Source organism: Microcaecilia unicolor, chromosome 12 (genome assembly GCF_901765095.1).
Source record: "Microcaecilia unicolor chromosome 12, aMicUni1.1, whole genome shotgun sequence".
In the NCBI taxonomy this organism is placed as follows: Eukaryota; Metazoa; Chordata; class Amphibia; order Gymnophiona; family Siphonopidae; genus Microcaecilia; species Microcaecilia unicolor.
The window spans coordinates 71,252,047-71,275,288 of record NC_044042.1 but is presented as its reverse complement, the minus strand read 5'-3'; the positions used below and the strand labels follow the sequence as shown (position 1 = coordinate 71,275,288).

Below are 23,242 nucleotides of genomic sequence, written 5' to 3'. Positions count from 1 at the left end.
AATTTAAAAACAAAAAGAGCGAGAGAAGCCAACATATTGAACTAACATGAAACAGAAGAGGTCTGTAGTGATCCCTAATGGTACTTTACAGGGTGAGATATAGATTGAGAAACGCTCACCCTTCCAACTCTGAAAATCTTTTTTTTTTTTTTTAATTTCTTGAACTGCTGTCACCCAGCAGTCCTTCAACAGGGGAACATTAGAATGTCTTTTATGATATATTTTGGGTTATTTTGTTTGATTTTATTTTGCGTGAATAATCTATGTTTCTCATATGAGTAGAATGTTTGTTTTCTTTCCTGTAATTTTATGGACTTCTTTTAGACAGTATTTTGTTTTAATATTATTATATATTGTAAACAATTCTGGCTTGCTTTCCAAATAGAGACGGTATAGGAAAAATAATAAACGATAAATGAATCTGATGATGCTTCTGTTCACGCTGCAGAAAATCACGGATAACATTAAAGGAAAGGTGTGCAGCATGGCTGTCTGTGCAGTGGCCTGGTTGGTGGCACACGTTCGCATGCTGGGACTGGATGAGAGGGAGAAATCATTGCAGATGATCCGGCAGCTTGCCACACCCCTGTACGGTGAAAACACACTGCAGTTCTATAGTGAACGGTAAGAGGGCACACAGCAATCTTCCACCTTCATGGCCAGGGATTCAGATCATAAATGCCATGCTTGGTCAGGATATGCATGGGCACAGCCCCCAGGATCAACACCAATCCCTTTGCTAACAGAGTTTTCATCCTCATTAACTGACTTCTCAAGTTTCTTTCCCAGTCGCACATTCACTCCAGTATCTATTCCCTCTTTATAAGCCGTTCTGAACAAATCTTAATACCTTGACATAACTGCACATAGACTTTTCATAGCCACAGTTCCTCCAGTAACAAATTTACCACACTGGTGCCATGATGGAAAAGATCTTCCTCCTAAACCTTTCTAATTGGGCCTCTGCTATTCCTGAAGTCTGTTGAATGAAACTGATGATCACATTTGTCCCAACATCAATAACAATCCTTAACAATAAGCTTGATCAGCTTAAGTATGACCAGTGCTGCTTTGGTCAACCAATCCATTGCACTCTGTGTCCTGTCTCCAGTAATGGCCAGTCTGGGTCATTTGGAAATACTTGGCAGATCCCGATAGGGAGACTGTTTCATGTTACTCACTCTCAGATGTAAGAATGGCCAACACTGTTTTGTTTGGCTAATAGTTTTTAATGCAGCATTCTCCAGAATTTCGCCCAGGCTTTTTTCAAACTTGGTTGTATGAATAGCCTTCACCGTAAAACTGACGTAACAGATACACTGAAATTTTGCCTGAAAACAAACTGTTTCAGATGCCTGTTGATGTTGTGGCGTGTACCTTAGACAAAGCACTATTTGAAAGGATAAATAAAACCACGAGTGGAATGGAATAGCAATCATATCCTCCCCCCACCGAGGCATCTCTTCTATAAGCTGAAGAGTCCTAAGCTGTTTAGCCTTTCACGATAGGGGAGTCATTCCATCCCCTTTATTATTTTGGTTGCCCTTTTTAACAAAAATTTTTATAAGTATTTTAAACAATACAATCACTGTAAATGTTGTGACATAAGAAAAAAGTAAAGAAACAAAACATATTTCCTTGGAAATATAAAAACATACATACACACACACTCGTATATAAGTAATCCATCCATCCACAAAACAATAGGTAAAGAAAGGGGCCAAAAAATAATACAAATATAGAAATCAAAATAAATGGGAGAACCTTTATCCTGGAGAAGCACTCCAAGGCCGCCCTTACAGCATCTTAGGATGTCATATCTTAATACTCAGTTCTTCCTTAGCAGAAATAAATTCTAACAATTGGGTTCCAAAAAGATATGTTTTTCCTTCAAAAGTTATCACATAAGAATAAGGAAAACGTAACAGGAAAGTAAGACCCAGAGCAAGAGCTCTAGGGCCTAAGCACCAGAAATTCCTGGTGTCTTTTTTTTATTTTATTTATTTGGTGCATTTTTACCCCACATTTTCCCACATAAGCAGGCGCAATGTGGCTTACATTAAAACAAGAGGATACAATACAATACATTGATGGCACAGAATCAGAATGTCCAAACAAAAAAACAGCACCACGGGCCTTTAAAATGGAACAAAGTTCTTTAATGAATGAGCCTTGACCCAGAATCAGAATGTGACAGGAGGGGAAGGTTCAAGAGATGACACGGGGTAAATGTCAGGGGTGAAGAGACAACAAGCGAGAGAGGTTAAACATTGGAGTTGCCAGTGGAATAAGCCTTGTCGTATAAGAATGTTTTTAAGGACTTCTTGAACAGTTGGTGGTCAACGAGCTCTTTAAGTGGTTTTGGCAGAACATTCCAGGATTTTGGACTGATGTAGGGGAAGGACGAAGCATAAAGGGTCTTGTATTTAACATTCCGGCAGGTGGGGTAATGCTGGTTGAGGTAGGTCCTTGCAGTGCTTATGGCGTTTTTAGATGGTAGATCGATTAGATTGAGCATGTAATCAGGTGCTTCTCCATAAATTATCTTGTGTGTAAGTGAGCAGATTTTAAATGTAATACGGTCTTTGACAGGGAGTCAGTGTAGTTGAAAACATAGTGGTTGAGCTGGAACAAAGCGAGATTTCCCCAGTATTAGTCTTGCAGCTGTGTTTTGAGCTGTCTGAAGCTGTTTCAGAATATAGTCCTGGCAACCAGCGTAGATCCTACTACAGTAGTCGATATGGGATAGGACCAGCCAGTGAACAAGTGTACGGAAAAGCTCCCTTGTTATGAAATGCCTGATACGCTTCAGCCTCCACATTGCACGGAACATTCTCTTTGTGATGATTTGCACTTGATTGTCCAGGTGTAAGTGGTTATCCAACACAACACCAAGGATTCTCAAGCTATTTGAGATTGAAAGTTTGTAGTCCTTAATGGTGAGTGTGCTTTGAACTACTTTATTATACTAGGACAAAAGGATTAGACATTGTGTTTTGTCTTGATTAAGTTTAAACAGAAACGCCTTTGCCCAGGAATCCATGATGGAAAAACTGGCGTCTGTTTTATCGGAGATTTCGGCTAGTGTTGACTTGAAAGGGATATAGATGGTCACATCGTCCGCATAAATGAATGGGTTAAGGCCAAGCTTAGATAATGCTTTTGCTAGCAGAATCAGCATAACATTGAAAAGGGTCAGAGAAAGGGGTGAGCCTTGAGGTACCCCACAATAGGCTTTCCAGGGTGCAGAAATGATGGACTTAGCTTTGACTTGGTAGGTACGGGAGGATAGGAAACCCTTGATCCAGTTAAGCACGTTCCCACTTATACCAAATGTGTCCAGCAGGTAGATTAAAAGCTCATGATCCACCATGTCGAACGTGCTGGACATGTCAAATTGGAGTAATAAGATTTTGTTCCCAGTGGATATTTCTCTTTTGAAATTAGACAGAAGGGTAACCAGTACTGTTTCAGTACTGTACTGCGGACAGAACCCCGATTGAGAGCAATGTAGAATGTTGAAATTCTTCATGTAGTCAGATAACTGAATATTGACCAAACTTTCCATTGTTTTAATAAGTAATGGAATGGATGCTACTGGCCGACAATTTGAAATGACATCAACATTTATTTTTGGGTTCTTGGGAATTGGTGTGAGAAGAATGCATCCCTGCTTATAAGGTAAAAGACCCTGTTCGAGCATGAAGTTTAGATAGGAGGTAAAATCAACGATGGAGCATTCTGGTGCAGATTTTAACAGATGACTAGGGCATATATCCAGACCACAATGTTTCTTAGAGAACTTGGAGAGCACTCTTGCTACATTATCAACGGTGACACTGCTAAAGGCGGTCCAGCTGCGGTCTGCTGGGCTTTGGTCTGGGGGTGAGTCCAGTGTTATGAGAAAGTTCTCGATGACAGCAGTACTGCTGAATAGTGATTTTCGTAACAGTTGGATTTTCTCATTGAAATATGTAGCAAGGTTGTCAGCAGAGGGGCAGTACTAGCCAAATCACTAAAAATATGGATTTTTGATCCCAAAAACAATTCACCTATATTTCAATAATATAAATGTCAAACTGCATTTAGGTTTGAGTTCAAAGTGAAAGTCAACACTAAGGTAGTGCTTTGAGTTATCTTCCAGTGACTCCTCTAAAAAGGTCATCAGGTTCGTTCCAGGAGAGGAAGTTGCCGGAGGATTCCCAGTAACTGGAGATTTAGCCAGGACAAAATAATAAACCCTTACTGTAGGGGATAGTAATCCTGAGAGCATTTTCAGAACTTCCAGCAAGATTTTCCGCACCATATCCATAGGGGCTATCAATGGAGATTGAGGAACATTTAAGATCCTCAGTGTATTTTTGCTAAGTTGATTTTCCAGAAATTCAAGCCTTCTAGCTGTGTTTTTATTCTTTTTTTTTTTTTTAATGTTTATTTATATTTATTGAGTATAAACATACCATACAAATATAATTGTAAACATACTGTATCACTATTTCCATCTGCAATATCAACACTTTTTTATTACTCTTTAACCCCCTTATATCTCCCCTTCCCCCCTCCCCCATCCCTCTTCCTCCCTCCTAATTAATTGGCAAGGCAGGGTCAGGCTGCGCCAACCACTCGATGTATGGGTCCCAAACTTGATGGTACACTATCAAACGACCTTGTCGCATCGCAGTTAGCTTAGACATCAGCTGAATGTAGTCCAGTTTCCTTAGAATAGTCCTTAGTCCCGGCAAAGTTTGTTTCCATGCTGCTGCCAACACCAATTTGCTAGCCACCAATATCTGTGTGGCCAGCTGATACGCATGCTTTTTGGTCCCCTGAGGCCGCATATGCAGAAGGCAAAAGTCCATTTTCATAGGGAAAGTTGTTTTCGTTATGCTAATGATCAATTTCACCACTCTTGTCCAATATTGCTGAGCATGAGGGCAGGCCCACCATATATGAGCCATATCTCCTAACATTTCACATTGACGCCAACAGAGAGCCGACCCCCCTTTAAACATTTTAGCTAATCTCTGTGGTGTGTAATACCAGCCATATAATATTTTATAGCCATTTTCTACAAGAGCATTGGAAATTGACACCTTAAGCAAAGAAACAAACACCCGCTCCCATAGTGAGTATTCATAAGAGGCCCCCAATATTTTTTCCCATTTGTGTGTATAATATAGAATTGGCTGTGTTTGTAATAAAAGTGCCTTATACAGCCTAGAGATCCCCCCCCTCTACCCCCTCCACCAGCCATTGCCCTCTCTAATTGCGTTTCTTCCAAGCTCAGCTCTTCCTTCGCTCGCCTCAAAATATAGTCCCTTATTTGGCTGTATTGAAATGCATTTGAAGCAGGAATCCCATATTCCTCTTGCACTTCTTCAAAGGTCAGTATTTCCCCCTCCTCCCACACCTGTCCCAACTCCCACAGGCCCCCCCCGCTCCCAGTTCCTATAACAGGGATCCAAGGATCCCGGAGTGAATCCTGGTGCAAGGCGTATTGCTGTATGTAAAAAGTGTGTGCGTCCCCGAAAAAATCTGCTACAAATTTTACTCCAAGTTGTAAGTGGCCATCTAATAATCGGTGGCACTTCTTTTATTATCTCTTTTATCCCTCGTTCAGATAGCCAGGGGATAACTCTTAATGGGTGTGAGCAGCACCATGTCTGCTCCATAGCCCTCCAGGCCTTTACACCTCCCTGCAGCCACTCTGCTAAAATACGAAGGTGAGCCGCCTGGTGGTAAAGCAAAAACGATGGGACTCCCATACCTCCATGTGCTCTCGGCTGATGCATTACTGACCGACGCACCCGTGGTGGCTATGTTTTTATTCTTAACTAAAGCTTATTATTATTACACATTACTTCTATTCCACAACAATCTATTAAGTTCAGTGCAGATTACAGTTATAAGAAATTGGACATAAAACATCTAAGAATTACAGAGCAAAAACAGAAAAAAACCCAGCTATTTGAGAGGTACTTCTTAAAAGCCAAGTTTTGAGATAGCTATATAATCTGTAATAGTTCAAATATATGCTGGCAGTGAATTCCATATTGTCGATATCTGAAAATGTATAGACAAAGTAAACATTTTATGTGATTTGACCCTCTTGACTGCCAGAGTAGCAACATCTGGTTTCCCGTTTTACTTATAGATCTTTTGTGAAGAAAAATCACCCAATTAGATAAATAAAAAGGGGCCAAACCAGCCAAGATCTTAAAAATGATGGCACATAGCTTGAATTGGGACCTAGCCTCGACTGGAAGCCAATACAACTCAACAAGCAACAGGGTAATCGATTCAAAGTTGAGAAAATCAGCCAGGCTGTCGCATTTTGAATCGGTTGAACTTTCTTTAGCAGCATACTTGAGCATTCAACATAGATGATATATTACAATAGTCTATTCTAGACAGAACTAAAGCTTGGACCAGCAAGCTCTATTTGCACCATCAAAAAAATTATGAATAGTTTTCAGATTTTTTTTTTTAATAAAAAGACTTATGAACAAGAGTTTGAACATGTTGAGAAAAGGATAACAAACCATCTACTTCAACCCCTAAAATTTTGGAATAAGGTACAAATGAAAATAAGGCTATTTTAAAGCCCTGAGGAAATTCAACAATTGTAACTCCAAGATCTTATTATTATGGCCTGCAACTTAGCAGAATGTTGATCAGTAACTCGGTTCTGGACTTCCATGGTCTCAGTAACAATAGATAAATCAATAACAAATTTTCCAGACAGTTTTAGCATAGAATAGTTGAGTAGCCAGATAGTGTCACTAATCAAAGTTTTTGGGCCCATGCTTCTTCACTTGTTAAGTGCTGTAACAGGTTTCTAGGAGCACAGGCAGCTCCCATTCCCAAGGAGGACACTGCAGGACAGACCCTCCAGCAATGCTATCACGGGTGTTGAAATTGCTTCAACGATCTGACGCTCAACCACACTGCTACTATCACATCCAGTCTGTGGTGGGTAAGGCCTCTGTTCAGGGGTGAAGGAAACCCCTTTGACACTGTTGCTGGTACTACACTCCAGCAAAGTGTAGAGAGATGACACTCCAGGCCCAACTTTCCAGCATGGACCGTTTAACCGTCGGGGTTGCCACAGCTACTGGAGGGAGTCGACATGCAGTTCCCTTCCTTTTCTTCCCCATACTAAGATGGGGATTGAGTCTGCAAGGAGGAAAGGTTAGAAGCAAACAATCAGGGTATCCTTCTTGCTGCTATACTGGCCTTGATACTATTCTTCTCTTGGTTGCACTTTTCTATACATTTTCTAATTCTGCTATATCTTTATTTGAAAGAGAGTGACAGAATGGTACACAATGCTCAAGGTGCAATCACACCCAGAAGCATTTTGATATTTTCCATTTTATTCTCCATCCCTTTCCAAATAATTCTAACATGCCGTTTGCTTTTTTGACCATTGTTGCCCACTGAGCTGAGGATTTCAACATTTTGGCCACAATGACTCCAAGACTCTCTTCATTAGTAGTATTTATCGTTTATTTACTATACCGCTATTTATTGCATTTGCAAAAACAAAACGGTTTACACTTTATAAGTTATATATCCACACTAACACATATATTGGAAATCCATTAATCAATAATAAAGCACAGCAAACATTCATGCTAGAAAGGTGAGTAACAGTTACAATGCTCATTCATACTGCTATTAATCTATGCTATGTTTCAAATGTAGTATATTTAATTCATCTAAAAATTCCTTATATATTATTTCCAAATGTATCGTTAAATATGTTTTTAAAAGTTTTCGAAAGTTGATAAATGATTCTTCTAATCTAATGTTTTTTGGAAGACAGTTCCAAAGTGTTGGAGCCAAATAAAAGAAAGCGGATACTCGCGTAGATTCCCATCTTGCCCTCCTTAACGGTGGAATAGTTAGTCTATTGTCTGTGAGTGATCATAGCGTACGTGACGGCGTGTATGGTACGGTTAAATTAGCTAGATATGATGGTGTTGATGAATGTAATGCTTTATGTGCCAGGGCAAGAATCTTGAGTTTTATTCTCAATTCAATGGGGAGCCAGTGAAGCTGATATAGAAGAGGTGTAATCCTATCGTATTTGGATGCTCTGCAGATAACCCGAGCTGCCGTGTTTTGTATCATTTGTAAGCGTTTTAAGTTGGCCTTTGTAAGACCTGCATAAATAGTATTACAATAGTCCAAGCGGGTGATGATGTAGGCATAAGTGAGGGTGCATAGCGAATCTTTGTCAATTGAGTTTCTAAGAAATCGTATCTTCCGTAAGTGATAAAAGGATTTTTTTACAACATCCGATATTTGTTCAGTGAATGTTAATGTTGAATCAATAATGACACCAAGATACTTAAAAGATTTTACCGTAGGTATCTTTTTATTAAACAAGGTAGGTATTAATGATGGTATTGGTCCTTGCCCCGTTTTCCAAGATGTTATTGTCTTGTCTTGATTTAGCAGTAAGTGGTGTTTTGTGAGCCATTTGGCAACTTCGTCAAGGCAACCTTATTAATTCTTAATATAAAACCTAGGTTGTGAAGGCAGTAGCTTGTAGTGTCTCAGAACAATGAGTTTCTTGCAGAATATATTTTCACAATATGTATTGAGCCTGACATCTCACTGAAATGTTCTTCTCTGTCCTATCTTCTGGCCCCTATTACTCCTTCTCAGGGTTGTGATAATGAGCTCGATCCTGGAACACATGTGCGCTGATGTTCTTCAGCAGACTGCCACGCAAATCAAATTCCCTTCCACAGGAATTGACACCATCCCTTGCTGGAACCTGCTTCCACCCAAAACACCCATCAGAGAGGTGCTGAGGGCTACGTTCTCCAAGGTGCTGGAGAAGGGTTGGGCAGACAGCCGCTCCATCCACATCTTTGACACACTGCTGCACATGGGTGGAGTTTACTGGTTCAGCAACAACTTAGTCAAGGTAGGGCTATCTTGACAAAGCATGCACAGGAACTGGACTTTGGTGCACTCTTTCTTTCTCTGATTACTGATTAATTGGTTTTCAGAAACTATAGCTGCTGAGACCTCATTTTCCTTTAAAGATGAAAGGTCTCTGTGCTTCCCTTCCAGGAGCTGCTGAAAGAGACTCGGAAGGAGCACACCCTGCGAGCTGTAGAACTCCTCTATGCCATCTTCTGCCTGGATATGCACCAGCTCACCCTCACTCTGCTGGGGCACATTGTACCCAGCCTGCTTACAGACTCATCCAAGTGGCATACCCTGATGGATCCGCCAGGCAAAGCCCTCGCTAAGTAAGAGCAGACGACTGTCTCATGAACGACTGACAAGAAATTGGGCTAACTATGTCTGGCTGTAGTGTATACTGGAGCTCTTGTTTCCAGACCTGGTGAAGTAGTGTGGGAGAGGGCCCTCTGGTTTTTAAGCCTGGCAAAGAAGGGGGGGGGATCCACTTTTGTCCATACCTGATGAGAAAGTGGATGGAAAGAACCTCTTATTTCCAGGCCTGGTGAGGACGTGGGGTGGGGGTCAAGAGGGCTTTGAGGCAATTTGTGCTGGAACTAATTAGAAAGTTCTTTCACCATTTTTTAAAAAGTTTGTTGAGTTAGAAAAGGAATGTGTTCTATATGAAGAAATCATTAGAATAATGTTCTTCGCATCTGGAAAAAAAAAAGACTTGATAACCATGACTATCCTTTTCCTCTTAATTTGACTTTAGACTCTCTGTCTGGTGTGCGCTGAGTTCCTACTCTTCACACAACAAGAGTCGGGCCTCCCCGAGGCAGAGGACTCGCCATCGGGAGGACATTGAGGTAACTAAGATCGGTGGCCAGAGGCAAGTCTATGGCCAGGGTGTAACTTTGAGCAGCATGTTTTTGGCTGCTAGGCAACTGTAAAACCTGCCTTATTAACTTTGGATCAAACTACTCCTTTCCATTGGTTCACGTTTCCTGGTCACAGAGGGAAACATATGCCTACCAGGGCCTGTATGAGTAAGGGATTAATCATAATCCCTCTTTGAAGAGTTAGAGTGGATCCTGGGTCCAGCATGTTTTATCTGTAGATGCATTGCCTTGTTAAATGCTATTTTGTAAGATTATATACAAAGGCAGTTTATCTGCTATCCCCTGGACTTGCTTTGTGTTTCTGGTCTTGCCATATTTCTTAGCTGCTGAAGTTTTTAATTGGCTTTGGGACTAAATGAAGAACCAGAATTTTTGTTGTATTTTATGTTATCTGTCTTTGTGTAATGTTTGGTGTTTGCTGCATGGAATGGTTTAAACCAGTATTGTGGGGTTTAAATATGTTAGAAATGATTAAAATAATGTGGTTAGTATTGTGTATAGGTATTCTATGCCTTTTTTTCCCTTCCTATCAGGACTACATTGGTCTGTTCCCACTAGATGATTCTCAACCCTCTAAGCTGATGCGTCTGTTGAGCTCCAGTGAAGAAGATTCCAACACGCTGTCCAGTCCCAGTAAGTACTTAAGTGACTTCACTTTTTTGTCTCTGAAGGCGGGGCATTGGCTAGGAGTTTTTTTTGTCTGTTTTATTTATCTGGAACAGTGCCTGGGTAGTGTTCTTACATTCTTTGCTTATGTGTCTGTAATAAATAAAAAGAGGAAGTTAAAAACATCATATTAGTGATAATTGGTATTTCCTAAAACCAATCTTTGCTGTCTAAGGACAGACCTTACTAGAGAAAATAGTTATCATGCTTAGATGCTCGGTTATCCTTTTTTTGTTTTTGTATTGTCTGACAGATGTTTGTGGTTGGGGGGCATGACATCAGAAAAAAATTTGCATGTTAAATCAGTCCCAGAAGGGCTATCTTCCCTAGGGATGACATCGGCATTGATAATGTGCTGGGAGTTTTCTTTTCAGTGAAATTTAGGAATTTTTCTTTCTTGCTAAAATCTTGATTTGGTAATCCTTTAATTATCATGCTTGCATGCTGTGCACCAGTATTTTGAGAAACTCATTTTTCCCAGCCATAATGGATTGAGCCCTGATTATTCTCTGCATGTTCAGGCAGGCAATCTGGGTTCAATTTCCCAGTACTTTGGGCTGGGGATATTCCGGCTTGTGCTGCAAGTTCAGATCCTGGCTCATATTACTTCTCCTGCTCCTGCTGCTTCCACTGTTGATAACTGCAGGTTCCTCTCCAGTCTTCTGCTTCTCTGGCTGCTGCAAACTTGAGCATACACGTATGTTCAAGAAAGAAGCTAAGACTGTGCATGATGTGAATTGTGCTGTTTTGATGACTGCAGCAATTGTTGTCACTTTTGTCATACACATGTTCCAAATTCTTCTCCTTGATTGATGAATGATTGATATGGGTAAGAGGTTCATGGGTCCAAGCAGGACATTTTGCTCCCAGCTTCTTTTGATGATGTTGCAGCATAGTGTGTGGTTCAGTTGTAGCAGTCAGCTCTTCCCCTGGTAATGATGTTAACTTCACTATTTTCTGATATTTGATTATATTTTTAGTCAATTGTTATTCCTGGAATTATAGCCAGTTAAGTTATCGCTACCCACATAGAACTAAATGGTATATGTGGGTTATAAGTTGCTTTTCTGATTGTAATTGTAATGAATAAATATTGTAGAAGGAATGATTTAATGTTCCAGCTAGGTCACTTGTTTAAATCTTCCCTTGTCATAATCCACCTTGTGCTTTCTTGGCATCCAGAACCTGTGGGTTAATTCCACCAACCAGCAGGTGGCAACAGATCAGAGCTGTGAGCTCTGCCCTATGTGCAGCATTAGCTTTTCAGTATTTCTCTGTCTTATCACAAGCCAGAATCAGATTGAAATGATGGCTTCAGCTTAGCAATCTTTGTTGAGGAGTGAACCTGGAGCCTCCCTCTTGGATAGTAGTGACAATTGATGCCAGCTAGTTTGGTTGGGAAGCTCACTGCCAGAATGAGGTGGCACAGGGAACTTGGTCCCAGAGAAACAGCTGAGTCCATTAACTGTCTGGAATTGAGTAGTTTGTCCGGTATGTTTTGCCTTCAGCTCCCATGATATGAGAGTGATATGAGTGTTCTCCAACAATGCAACTGCATTGGCTTACATCAGCAATCAAGAGAGACCCAAAAGTGCTGCAGTAGCCGTAACGGTCAAGATTCTGGATTGGGCAGAAGGGCAATTACCAGCCCCTTTGGCAGTATATACTGCCAGAAATATTCAGGTGGATTATGTCAGCAAATATGTACTCGATTCCCAGAAAATGTGAGTAGAGAGGTGTGGTAGCCGTGTTAGTCCACTTTTAAAGGTAATCAATAGAAATAAAACAAAACATGGAAAAGAAAATAAGATGATACCTTTTTTTTTTATTGAATGATTAGCTTTCGAAGGTAGCCCTTCTTCGTCAGATTGGAAATAAGCAAATGTTGGTAGATGACAGTATATATAAGTGAAACATCAAAGCATTTCAGTGACAGTCTTAACAGGATGGGGGTGGATAGGTGAGAGACAGGAAGAGTCGGGTGGATGAGGGACAGGGAGATATGCATGGAGATAGGAGGGTGACAAAGCAGTACAATTTTATGGTTTATAATGGGCTAGAAAACCCAGATCTTTGTTAAGTCCTGTCTGGTGGGTGTCAAAATATTTAATCATTCTGACCTGAAATGAGATTGAAGGGGGGCAGACTCAAGAAAAATGTCAGGAAGTATTTTTTCACGGAGAGAGTAGTGGATGCTTGGAATGCCCTCCCGCGGGAGGTGGTGGAAATGAAAACGGTAACAGAATTCAAACATGCGTGGGATAAGCATAAAGGAATCCTTTGCCGAAGGAATGGATCCTCAGGAGCTTAGTCAAGATCGGGAGGCGGGGCTGGTGGTTGGGAGGCGGGGATAGGGCTGGGCAGACTTATACGGTCTGTGCCAGAGCCGGTGGTGGGAAGCGGGACTGGTGGTTGGGAGGTGGGGATAGTGCTGGACAGACTTGTACGGTCTGTGCCAGAGCCGGTGGTTGGGAGGCAGGGCTGGTGGTGGGGAGGTGAGGATAGTGCTGGGCAGACTTATACGGTCTGTGCCTGTGCCAGAGCCGGTGGTTGGGAGGTGGGGCTGGTGGTTGGGAGGCGGGGATAGTGCGGGGCAGACTTATACGGTCTGTGCCCTGAAGAGCACAGGTACAAATCAAAGTAGGGTATACACAAAAAGCAGCAAATATGAGTTATCTTGTTGGGCAGACTGGATGGACCGTGCAGGTCTTTTTCTGCCGTCATCTACTACTATGACCTCAAAGGTCTTACATTCCTGAATTGTTTTAAAGTTCCCTTTCAGGATTCTTACCATGAAATCACTAGTACAGTGTTCTGGTTTTGTAAAGTGCTGCCCCACAGGGGTGACATCCTTTTTGGTACTAGCATTTTTCATATGGTGTCTATGTAAATTAAATCTCTTCTTTAGCATCTGACTTGTTTCTCCAATGTAGCAGCCTTCGTTGCATTTTTTACACTGAATGATATATACCACATTGGAAGATGAGCACATGAAAGATTCCTTAATGTTGAATATTTTTCCTTTGTGAATGACCGTGGGGTCCTGTGAAATGTATATAGCCATCGCTGATTGAGACTGTGGTGTCCAAAAAATTGACTTTTTCTGGGGAGTAGACAATTATATACAAACATCCATATACAAGAAACCCACAGACAACTGCAGCTACCTCCACAACTCCAGCTTCCACCGTTCACGTACAAAAAGATCCATTATTTACAGCCAATCCACAAGATACCACCGTATCTGCTCTGACCCAGGGTACAGAGACAGACATCTTGAAATCCTGACTGCATCCTTCGAACAGAAAGGCTACAACTTCAAAATCTCCAAGAATATTGCCTCCTCTCTCAAAACACCCAGGGAAAATCTGCTACAGTACAAAGAAAAAAAAGCCACAGACAGAATCCCCCTTATAGTGACATACAACCCAGAGCTGGAAAAATTAAGAAAAATCATAAAAGATCTACAGCCTCTACTCCAGGAGGATGAATTACTGAAAGAGATATTCCCATCCCTTCCGACAGCCACTCAACTTAAAACACAAAAAGAAAAGAATGGCACACATCCTTGCAATATATCCAGCTGCAAACTATGCCAAAACATTTCACAGGACCCCACGGTCATTCACAAAGGAAAAATATTCAACATTAAAGAATCTTTCACGTGCTCATCTTCCAATGTGGTATATATCATTCAGTGTAAAAAATGCAACAAAGGCTGCTACATTGGAGAAACAAGTCAGATGCTAAAGAAGAGATTTAATTTACATAGACACCATATGAAAAATGCTAGTACCAATAAGGATGTCACCCCTGTGGGGCAGCACTTTATAAAACCAGAACACTGTACCAGTGATTTCATGGTAAGAATCCTGAAAGAGAACTTTAAAACAATACAGGAACGTAAGACCTTTGAGATCAGAATGATTAAATATTTTGACACCCACCAGACAGGACTTAACAAATGTCTAGCCCATTATAAACCATAAAATTGTACTGCTTTGTCACCCTCCTATCTCCATGCATATCTCCCTGTCCCTCATCCACCTGACTCTTCCTGTCTCTCACCTATCCACCCCCATCCTGTTAGACTGTCATTTAAATGTTTTGATGTTTCACTTACATATACTGTCATCTACCAACATTTGCTTATTTTCGATCTGACAAAGAAGGGCAACCTTCGAAAGCTAATCAAGAAATGTATTAAGTTATGTCCAGTAAAAAAGGTACCATCTTATTTTCTTTTCCATGTTTTATTTCTATTGATTACCTCAAAAAGTGTGAGTATCACCTCCTAAAATTTACCCTGATAATAAATCTTTGGTCTCAACTCTCTCTAGACCTTATGGTAACAAGACTTAATGCCTAGATTTCTTGATTCTTCAGTCGGCAGAGAGAGGATATAGATCTGAAGGCCTAGATGTGTTGTTTCAATCTTGGCCCCAGAAATGTCTTCTCTGTGTGTTTTGCCTCTTCCAATGCTGTGTCAGCTAAGTCAGAAAATAGCAGCTCTCTTGGATTGAGTAATTCTAATAGCTCCTCTGATTGGCCCAGAAGATCTTGGTTTGCACATCTCATTTGTCAGAGCAGAGAGGTGTACAATCTATAACAGATTCAGAAAAGGAACTAAAAATAGTACAGTTCTACAATCATGCACTACCAACTCACTTAAAAAAGATAAACGAACTAAATAGCTTCCACAAAGCCCTGAAAACTTATCTCTGTAACAAGGCCTACCACGAGAACCCATAACTAACTACAACACAACACCTAAACACCTTCTATTCAGACTGTCTTACTCTACAACTCCTTGACCTGATCCTCTTGCTCTTTCTAATTTCTTTGTAACACCAATTGTATTATTGACCCTGTTATGGCGATTCCATAACAGATCTTTTTAAGCCACATTGAGCCTGCAAATAGGTGGGAAAATGTGGGATACAAGTGCAATAAATAAATAGCAAGAAATAAAACAGAAAGGAGGGTAAAAAGGAGAAGGGAAAGCTAAAAGCAACCTCTTGAGTGCTTCCATTTGGGGTGGCATGATTACTCAGAGGAAGTGAAAGCCACTCTACTTCAGGCGTAGAAACGATCCACAGCATAGACATGTGTTTGGAGAGTCTTTTTTGCTTCATCAGTTGCTGATGCCTTGCAGTTCCTTCAAGATGGACTTCAAAGGAGATTAGCTGTAGTTTCGTTGAAGGTCCAAATAGCAGTATGTCTTGTTTTTGTGGACATCTCAAAAGATTTTATATAGCAGTTCTTACAGATGTATTTCTCTTTGTCCCTGAAGTTACTTGTATTTGTCCTCCTGACAGTGCCTTTTGTCTGGAGTGGGTTCTGTATTTGATGCTGAAAGTCTTGAGAGCAATTTGAAGGATTTTGCTCTTCAAAGCAGTTTTTCTTTTAGCTGTTATAGGCTTTACATAGAGATTCCTTCCCACAATGTAGTGATATGGGTTTCGTCATTCAGTCACTCCTGTCCTTTTTTCCAAAGATAGTTTCTTCCTTTTTGTATTAATCAGGTTAACCTGGTTTTCCCTTTCCACAGGGAAGAATATAACAAACAGTATAAATCTTTTCATTTGCTAAATGTTCAAAGAGTACTTTTCTTATTTCTGGAAGCAATCATGAATTTAGAAAATCAGACATATTGTTCTTTCTTTAGGAAACTCCAGAATAGGTAATGTGTCTCAAGCTACAATAGCATATTAATTATGTAAAAGAGATGAACTTTTTCACCTATGTCATAGCAATCTCCTAAGGCCTGACAGCACATTCTACCAAAGGTATAGTGATCTCTTAGACACAATTGCGAACAGTATCTCCAGTAGACATCTACAGAGCAGCAATGTGGTCCCTGCTTCATACTTTAGGGAGGCATTGGCTCAGTGTAAGGGCTCGAGCAGCAGCAGTGCTTGGGGCCTAAATTATTTGGGCAGGAATATCAAGACCCCATCTATCTAGACGATTGCTTTACTATATGCCACAGTTTCTGGACTAGTCTGGTGTGGATGCTAAGGAAGGAGAAATTGTCTTACCTTCTAATTTAATCCAACCAGACCAGTCCAGAAGCCCTCCCTTAGACAATATCATTGGCAGTGCTCTGGCATACCTGTATTTTTGCTTATTTGCCTGTTATAAGCGACAAGTTTCTTCTCAAGTTTATTATTTGATGTTCTATAGTTCAACATTTACAAATTATTAGGTATAACATCATTCTGTTTCTCAAGTGAAAGGAAAAACACTTGCTCCATTGCTGTGTCATTAGAAATACCGAAGAGCCAGGCCTATTTGAATAAGATCTCACCAAGGGCAAGGAGTCAAATATTGACCCAATTACCCTGGGCAAATTAGGTCCACTTGAGGGGGTAGGAGTGAGGCACTGCACCGTAGAAGGGGGGGAAAGGTAGTTCTTGGGGAGGAAGGGCATTGGTGGTTGTTATAGGTAGGGGATGGCCCAAGTGTAGTGGCTTCCCTTACAGTTGATGTGGGTATTGTTATAGTTGACGCAGTTTTGGGGGGAATACTAGTTTAATAACACATAGGAGAATACTGTCATTGAGGCAATTTGTTGGCTGTAACATTTGCTGATGTTTAAGGTGGAGAGTCAGGGAAGGTTTTTAACAGTGGGAAAAGTTAGCAGGTGTTCTCTTTGTCTCTTATAGACACTTGTGCAGGAAACTTTGCAAATATGAATGTTTGGTTATTAATGAGGAAGGGGGGGTTGAATCAGGTTTGGATGTCCCTGTCTTTACATTGCAGGGGGGTTGGCAGGAGGGGGGGGAATGGAAGTTGGCTCGGTTATTCAAAGTTATTTATATTGAGAATGTACTACATATGTTTGTTTACGGATTCTTTAATAAAAAAAGTTTGAACATAGAAAAAAAAATACCGAAGAGCTAATGCTGCACGGTGCCCTTCTAGGCCAGAGCTCACAGCTTATGCTTTCTGTTTTCATCTGCTGGTTGGTAGGTCTAACCTACAGGTTCTGAACTGGTCTGGTTGGATTAAAGGAAAGAAAATAAGCAGATAAGGACTAATTTATCCTCTGAATTCCTGATGAGCAATTTAAAGTGAGAAGCTTCTCCAGTTGCTTGAGAAGGTCATTGTACAGAATGAAGGGCAATTTGAGGTCCTAAGCTTATCCTCACACTGCACAGGATATGGAGTAGGTTGCCAAAGGTTTGTTATATCTGTTTTCAGATGGAGAATGTGGTGTCTGAGCACATTCTGGCCAATGCACAACTTTCTGGAGATGGCAATGATGGAATACTGCATTATTTGCCGATTCAGCTCTTGTGTTCTCCTTGGTAACCATGTGTCATCTTCCCCAGCAGATCGGTCAATGAGCAGCTCTCTCTGTGCCTCACAGCTTCACAGTATCAACATGAGGGACCCACTCAACAGAGTCCTTGGTAAAGTGCTTCTAAAAAGATAATTGGTTTTGGACTTCCACATTATTTATATGGGGTGGTTAACTGGTGAAAGCTGACTTTGGTGTCTCACTGTAATAACTCTTTTCTCTTGCTCTGGGGCATAAGCAGCCCTATTGTCAGCAGGGCGAACAGCTGAAGAGAGGGTGGCAGAGAAGGCTGAGGGCTGCTCCTCAGCACTCTAGGAATATCTGCACCTCAACAGCTTGAGGTTGTCTGTGTTAAAATAGACTAAAGCTGTTCTCTCTGCCTTTCACAGCCAACTTGTTCCTGCTGATTGCATACATCTTGGGGTCACGGACAGCTGGTACCCACACTCAGTTTGTGGAGTGGTTTATGGAGGAGTGTGTGGAGTGCCTGGAGCAGGAGAGCAGGGGAAGCATTCTGCAATTCATGCCATTCAATATGGTGAGGAGTTAGGGCTCTAATTCATCTGCTACCAAGTCTCTGCTATGGCTCTGACCCCCACATATGATCTTACATACTGTCTCAAGCACTTATGGATTTCTGCACCACTACACCCAGGCATGTGTGGGCTTAATGCCCAGTTCATCTAAATACTCATTCAAGCCTAAGTGTACTGCAGCGTTGGTTTGTGCTGTGTTCTTGAACAGTGGGGAGGACTAGTGGAAAGCAAATTATCAGTTAAGACCTAATTTGTCCTTTTCTTGGCAGGTTTCGGAGCTGGTAAAAATGTCAACTATGTCAAGTCCAAAAATTGTGCTGGCTGTCTCAGATCTGAGCTTGCCCCTGGGACGTAGGGTTGCGGCCGAAGCCATTGCTACACTTTGAACTGCAGAACAGAGGCCACATCTGTCCTGTACAGTGGTGGGGTGACAAGTGGTGGCAGCGCTCAGTTGAGTAAGAAGTCACATGTAGTACCCCCACCTGCTAAACACAGCAGTTTACCGTGATACTGTTACACTTTTCTTGGCGTCTGAATCCAGAGTACGGGATATCATCTCTGCTGTCTACACACATGCACAGATGTAATACTATACAGTTTGCTTGGACTTCAATTCTCTTCAAGGAGCCAAATATATGACGACGTAGCAGGTTCGATACATCTGTGGCAGCTTATCTAAGGCTCTTAGTTTGGGGTCCTTTTTAGTTTTAATAGAGGTTTTCTCCTTTGTAATTGTTATAGTAACAGTTACAGATTTGTCAGTTTTGTTTGATGTGACACCAAGCCCTGTGTAAGGATCCTGTGTTGCTGCCTTTGTCGTTGGGGTGGATATTCTTCAGAAGATAGAGGTCCCTGCTGTGCTTGTGCACAAGAAACTCACAGTCTTCTGCTAAAGGAGAGATTAGATACACATCCTAAAGTTTTGGACCTGATTCAAATGCACTATTTTTGTAGTGCTAATTATGGCTTATCAAGTTAACAGGTGTAGCATGCTCTGAATATTTTGAGCAAATGGAAAGCTTGTTCTGCCTGTACTAAGAATTCTTTCTGTAAATAAAGCCCTTTTTGATAAGTCATGCTACTGTGTTGTAATATGAATACTGCATGTGGGATGGTTGGCCTGTGATGTTACCTGCCTGTTCCCAGTGTTTTCAGAGTATGTACTGCACAGAGTGAAGGAATATAAAGGTTGGGGCAGCAGGCTAAGAACTAAGAGAGCTAGGGTTTGATTTGATATACCGCTTAATACAATGAGGTTTTAAAGGTTCAAATCCCATTGTGACTCCTTGTGATCCTGGGCAAGTCACTTAACTCTCCATTGCCTCAGGCACAAATTTAGATTGTAAGCTCTCTGGGAACAGGGAAATACCTAGTGTACGTGAATGTGATTCAACTTGAGCTACTATTAAGCTAAATCCAAATCCCTATCCTTCCATTTTCTGCAGAGCATAGAGGAAAAAAGTGTGTTTTTGGACATGGGATGTCTCCTGATCACTTCTCCAACCTCAGTGCTTGCAGTCTCAAAGGACTCTGCACACTCACCTTAAGGCATGTGCTGACTGAAGAGTGTGAGTCACAGGAAGCTGAGCAGCTGCTCTGGCTATCAGTCAAACACATGGGGGGGGGGGGGGAAATTGGGAAATAGAGTGAATGGGGTTTGAGTTAAAAGCAGGCAGAGGTTCATTTTCAAAAGCCATTTACCTGAGTAACAGTATACTTGTGCATCAACAATGAACGTGCTTTTAATCATGTTTGGGACAAGCATGTTAGGCCAGGAGAGGAAGCAACACACACAAATTACATTTTCAAATCTCCATGTAGTATTTAGGGGAGATTCTTAATTCTCGTTTCTCTTTTGAATCACAAGTATCTGCTCTCTCTAAGTCTGGGTGTTTTCTTTCATGGCAGTTACGATCAGTCCACTCATTCTTTGATTATGACACATTTCACTGCCTGATCTTATCTCTGTTTATGACCAGATTAGACTATTGTAATGTCCTTTTACTTAGGGATCTCAAAATCTTTGCTTAAATGGCTTCAGACTTTCAGAACAAAGCTATTTGTCTTCTCTGTCATTTTGTGCAAGTTTGATCATGTCATGTCTGCTCTGCACTGAAGGATCATCACTGGCTCCCAGTTGAATTTTGCATTCAGTTTAAAGCTTTGCTTCTTTTGCCAGGGCACACCGCTATATTTGTCCTCTTTATTCCCTATTCCCCAGCTTGGGTCCTGCGCCCCGCATGATCTTGGGGCCTCATTCAGCATAAATGGAGATTACCTGCTACAATGCCGTCTTCTTTGTTGCTCCATAGAATTCTATGCCTTTCAATTTGTACAGCGAATCTGCCCTAAAGAAATTTAAGTCTATGCTCAAGGCTGGCTATTTCAATAGGCCTATACTAGTGAGTGATGTCAGTGTGAAGTGGCTTTGGTACCTGAGGGGAGAGTACAGGCTCTGGGTGTGTTTGTTCTTGTTTGTATGGGTCCCTTTTCTATAATTTATTGTAGTTCCTTTCCATCACTTTTATTAGATTGTATACCGCTTTGTCCTGCTCGACAGTTGACTACTACTAATCATTTCTATAGCGCTACTAGACGTACGCAACGCTGTACACATTATATACAGGTACTTTCTCTCTCCCTAGGGGGCTCACAATCTAAATTTTTTTTTGTACCTGGGGCAATGGAGGGTTAAGTGACTTGCCCAAAGTCACAAATTGCTGCAGTGAGAATCGAACCCAGGTTGCCAGGATCAAAACCCACTGCACTAACCATTAGGCTACTCCTATTTCAAGCCATGAATGAATAAATAAATAAGAGAAAAAATGCCTGTAGGAAGAGCAAGTACAAATTACTGTGGGTCTGTTTGCCCAGGGCTTTTTAAGGGGTTTGTACCCTCCTACTCTCCCTCTTGAAAACTGGTGTAAGGCCTGCAGGTAAAAGTACTTTTCAAAAGTGCACCATTTCTGGGTAAGGAATGGTGCAGGAATTGGAAAAGTATGTGGAGGCTGATGGTCAGCAGCACCACCACATGTCTGTGTAACATTTAGTAGTGGTTTCACCGGCACTTATCAATGTCACACGGAATATCAACCTTCAGCTTTGTACGCATAAGTAATACGTATAAAATGATACCTCTTGTTTAGACGTTGCCACTTACTGTATAGCTTATGGAATTGTTTTTGTTTCAACCCCCCCCCTCCCAAAAAAACCCCAAAAATCTCTTCAAGTGATAGAGAGCTGTCTTTATGGAGAGTAGAGGAACTAAAGAGCGTTGTACAGCTTATTTTAGGCAGGGGATTTTCTTTGACCAGTCTTGCTGTTTGAGGCAGCTGCTTCCTTTACAGCACAGCGTTCTTGCACTTCGTGTGGGATTTTGAAGCCAGGGGAGAGAAGGGTTAGGGGAGATTTGTTGGTTCTTATTCTACTTGTTAGTTCTTTCTGCTCGTTACATTCATACTGACTCTGGTAAGGATTACATATTTAACTTATAGGCTCCACCAGAATTCTGTAGTTCTCGGTCTCCACCCACCTGCTGGTAGGAGTGCATAATCCATCTGTCTAGATCAGTCTGGAGGGACTAAAGGAAAGGTCTAATTTCTCCCTCTTTCCTGATAGTGCACACATGTGCGAACCATCATGTATGCATGGTATCCACGTTAGGAGTTACGGACCAAGAAAGGGATCTGGGTGTCGTCGTCGATAACACACTGAAACCTTCTGCTCAGTGCGCTGCTGCGGCTAGGAAAGCGAATAGAATGTTGGGTATTATTAGGAAAGGTATGGAAAACAGGTGTGAGGATGTTATAATGCCGTTGTATCGCTCCATGGTGCGACCGCACCTTGAGTATTGTGTTCAATTGTGGTCGCCGCATCTCAAGAAAGATATAGTAGAATTGGAAAAGGTGCAGCGAAGGGCGACTAAAATGATAGCGGGGATGGGACTACTTCCCTATGAAGAAAGACTAAGGAGGCTAGGGCTATTCAGCTTGGAGAAGAGACGGCTGAGGGGAGACATGTTAGAGGTATATAAAATAATGAGTGGAGTGGAACAGGTGGATGTGACGCATCTGTTCACGCTTTCCAAAAATACTAGGACTAGGGGGCATGCGATTAAACTACAGTGTAGTAAATTTAAAACAAATCGGAGAAAATGTTTCTTCACCCAACGTGTAATTAAACTCTGGAATTCATTGCCGGAAAATGTGGTGAAGGCGGTTAGTTTAGCAGAGTTTAAAAAGGGGTTGGACGGTTTCCTAAAGGACAAGTCCATAAACCGCTACTAAACGGACTTGGAAAAATCCCAAATCCCAGGAATAACATGTATAGAATGTTTGTACGTTTGGGAAGCTTGCCAGGTGCCCTTGGCCTGGATTGGCCGCTGTCGTGGACAAGATGCTGGGCTCGATGGACCCTTGGTCTTTTCCCAGTATGGCATTACTTATGTACTTATGCATGCACTAAAAGGAAAGAGCATGCAGTATTATCAGTGAACGATATTTCATTGCAAATGACAGCTCATCCCTTATATATCTGAATATTGCTGCTTTATGGATAAGTTTTATTTATTAATGTCCCAAATCCTGACCTGATTTTGTATGTATAATTTTGAACATATGGAGGTAATCTTATAATGGGGCGCTTGGTTTAAGAAGGCAAGTGGGTGCTATTTTTATAAAGACACATATAGAGGCATATTTTCAAAGCACTTAGCCTTCCAAAGTTCCATAGGTTTCTATGGAACTTTGGAAGGCTAAGTGCTTTGAAAATATGCCTCTAGGCACCTCTGTGTCTTTGTGGAACACTAGTATAAATGGCAGAAACTGCACCTGCCTTTCAGAGGCAGATGTTTATATCTGCTAGAGGCTAGAGAGTAGGCGTCAGGGTCTGCATCTTGCATATTGTCTCAC

General features: G+C 41.4%; 1 protein-coding gene across 3 annotated transcripts in view; it reads left to right on the top strand.

The window, feature by feature from the left end:
- MED24 (mediator complex subunit 24) overlaps positions 1-19,404 on the top strand; it is an 88,968-nt gene extending 69,564 nt beyond the window's left edge. For 2 of the 3 annotated variants that reach the window (XM_030220760.1, XM_030220761.1), the window contains exons 19-26: positions 449-624; positions 8,677-8,941; positions 9,091-9,272; positions 9,698-9,791; positions 10,358-10,457; positions 17,828-17,908; positions 18,186-18,334; positions 18,602-19,404. In XM_030220760.1, coding sequence (XP_030076620.1) covers positions 449-624; positions 8,677-8,941; positions 9,091-9,272; positions 9,698-9,791; positions 10,358-10,457; positions 17,828-17,908; positions 18,186-18,334; positions 18,602-18,718 — 1,164 coding nt within the window. In that variant the 3' untranslated portion in view covers positions 18,719-19,404. The remainder of the gene's footprint in view (positions 1-448; positions 625-8,676; positions 8,942-9,090; positions 9,273-9,697; positions 9,792-10,357; positions 10,458-17,827; positions 17,909-18,185; positions 18,335-18,601) is intronic. The other variant, XM_030220762.1, reaches the window with a different exon arrangement.
- Positions 19,405-23,242: the final 3,838 nt, after the last annotated feature.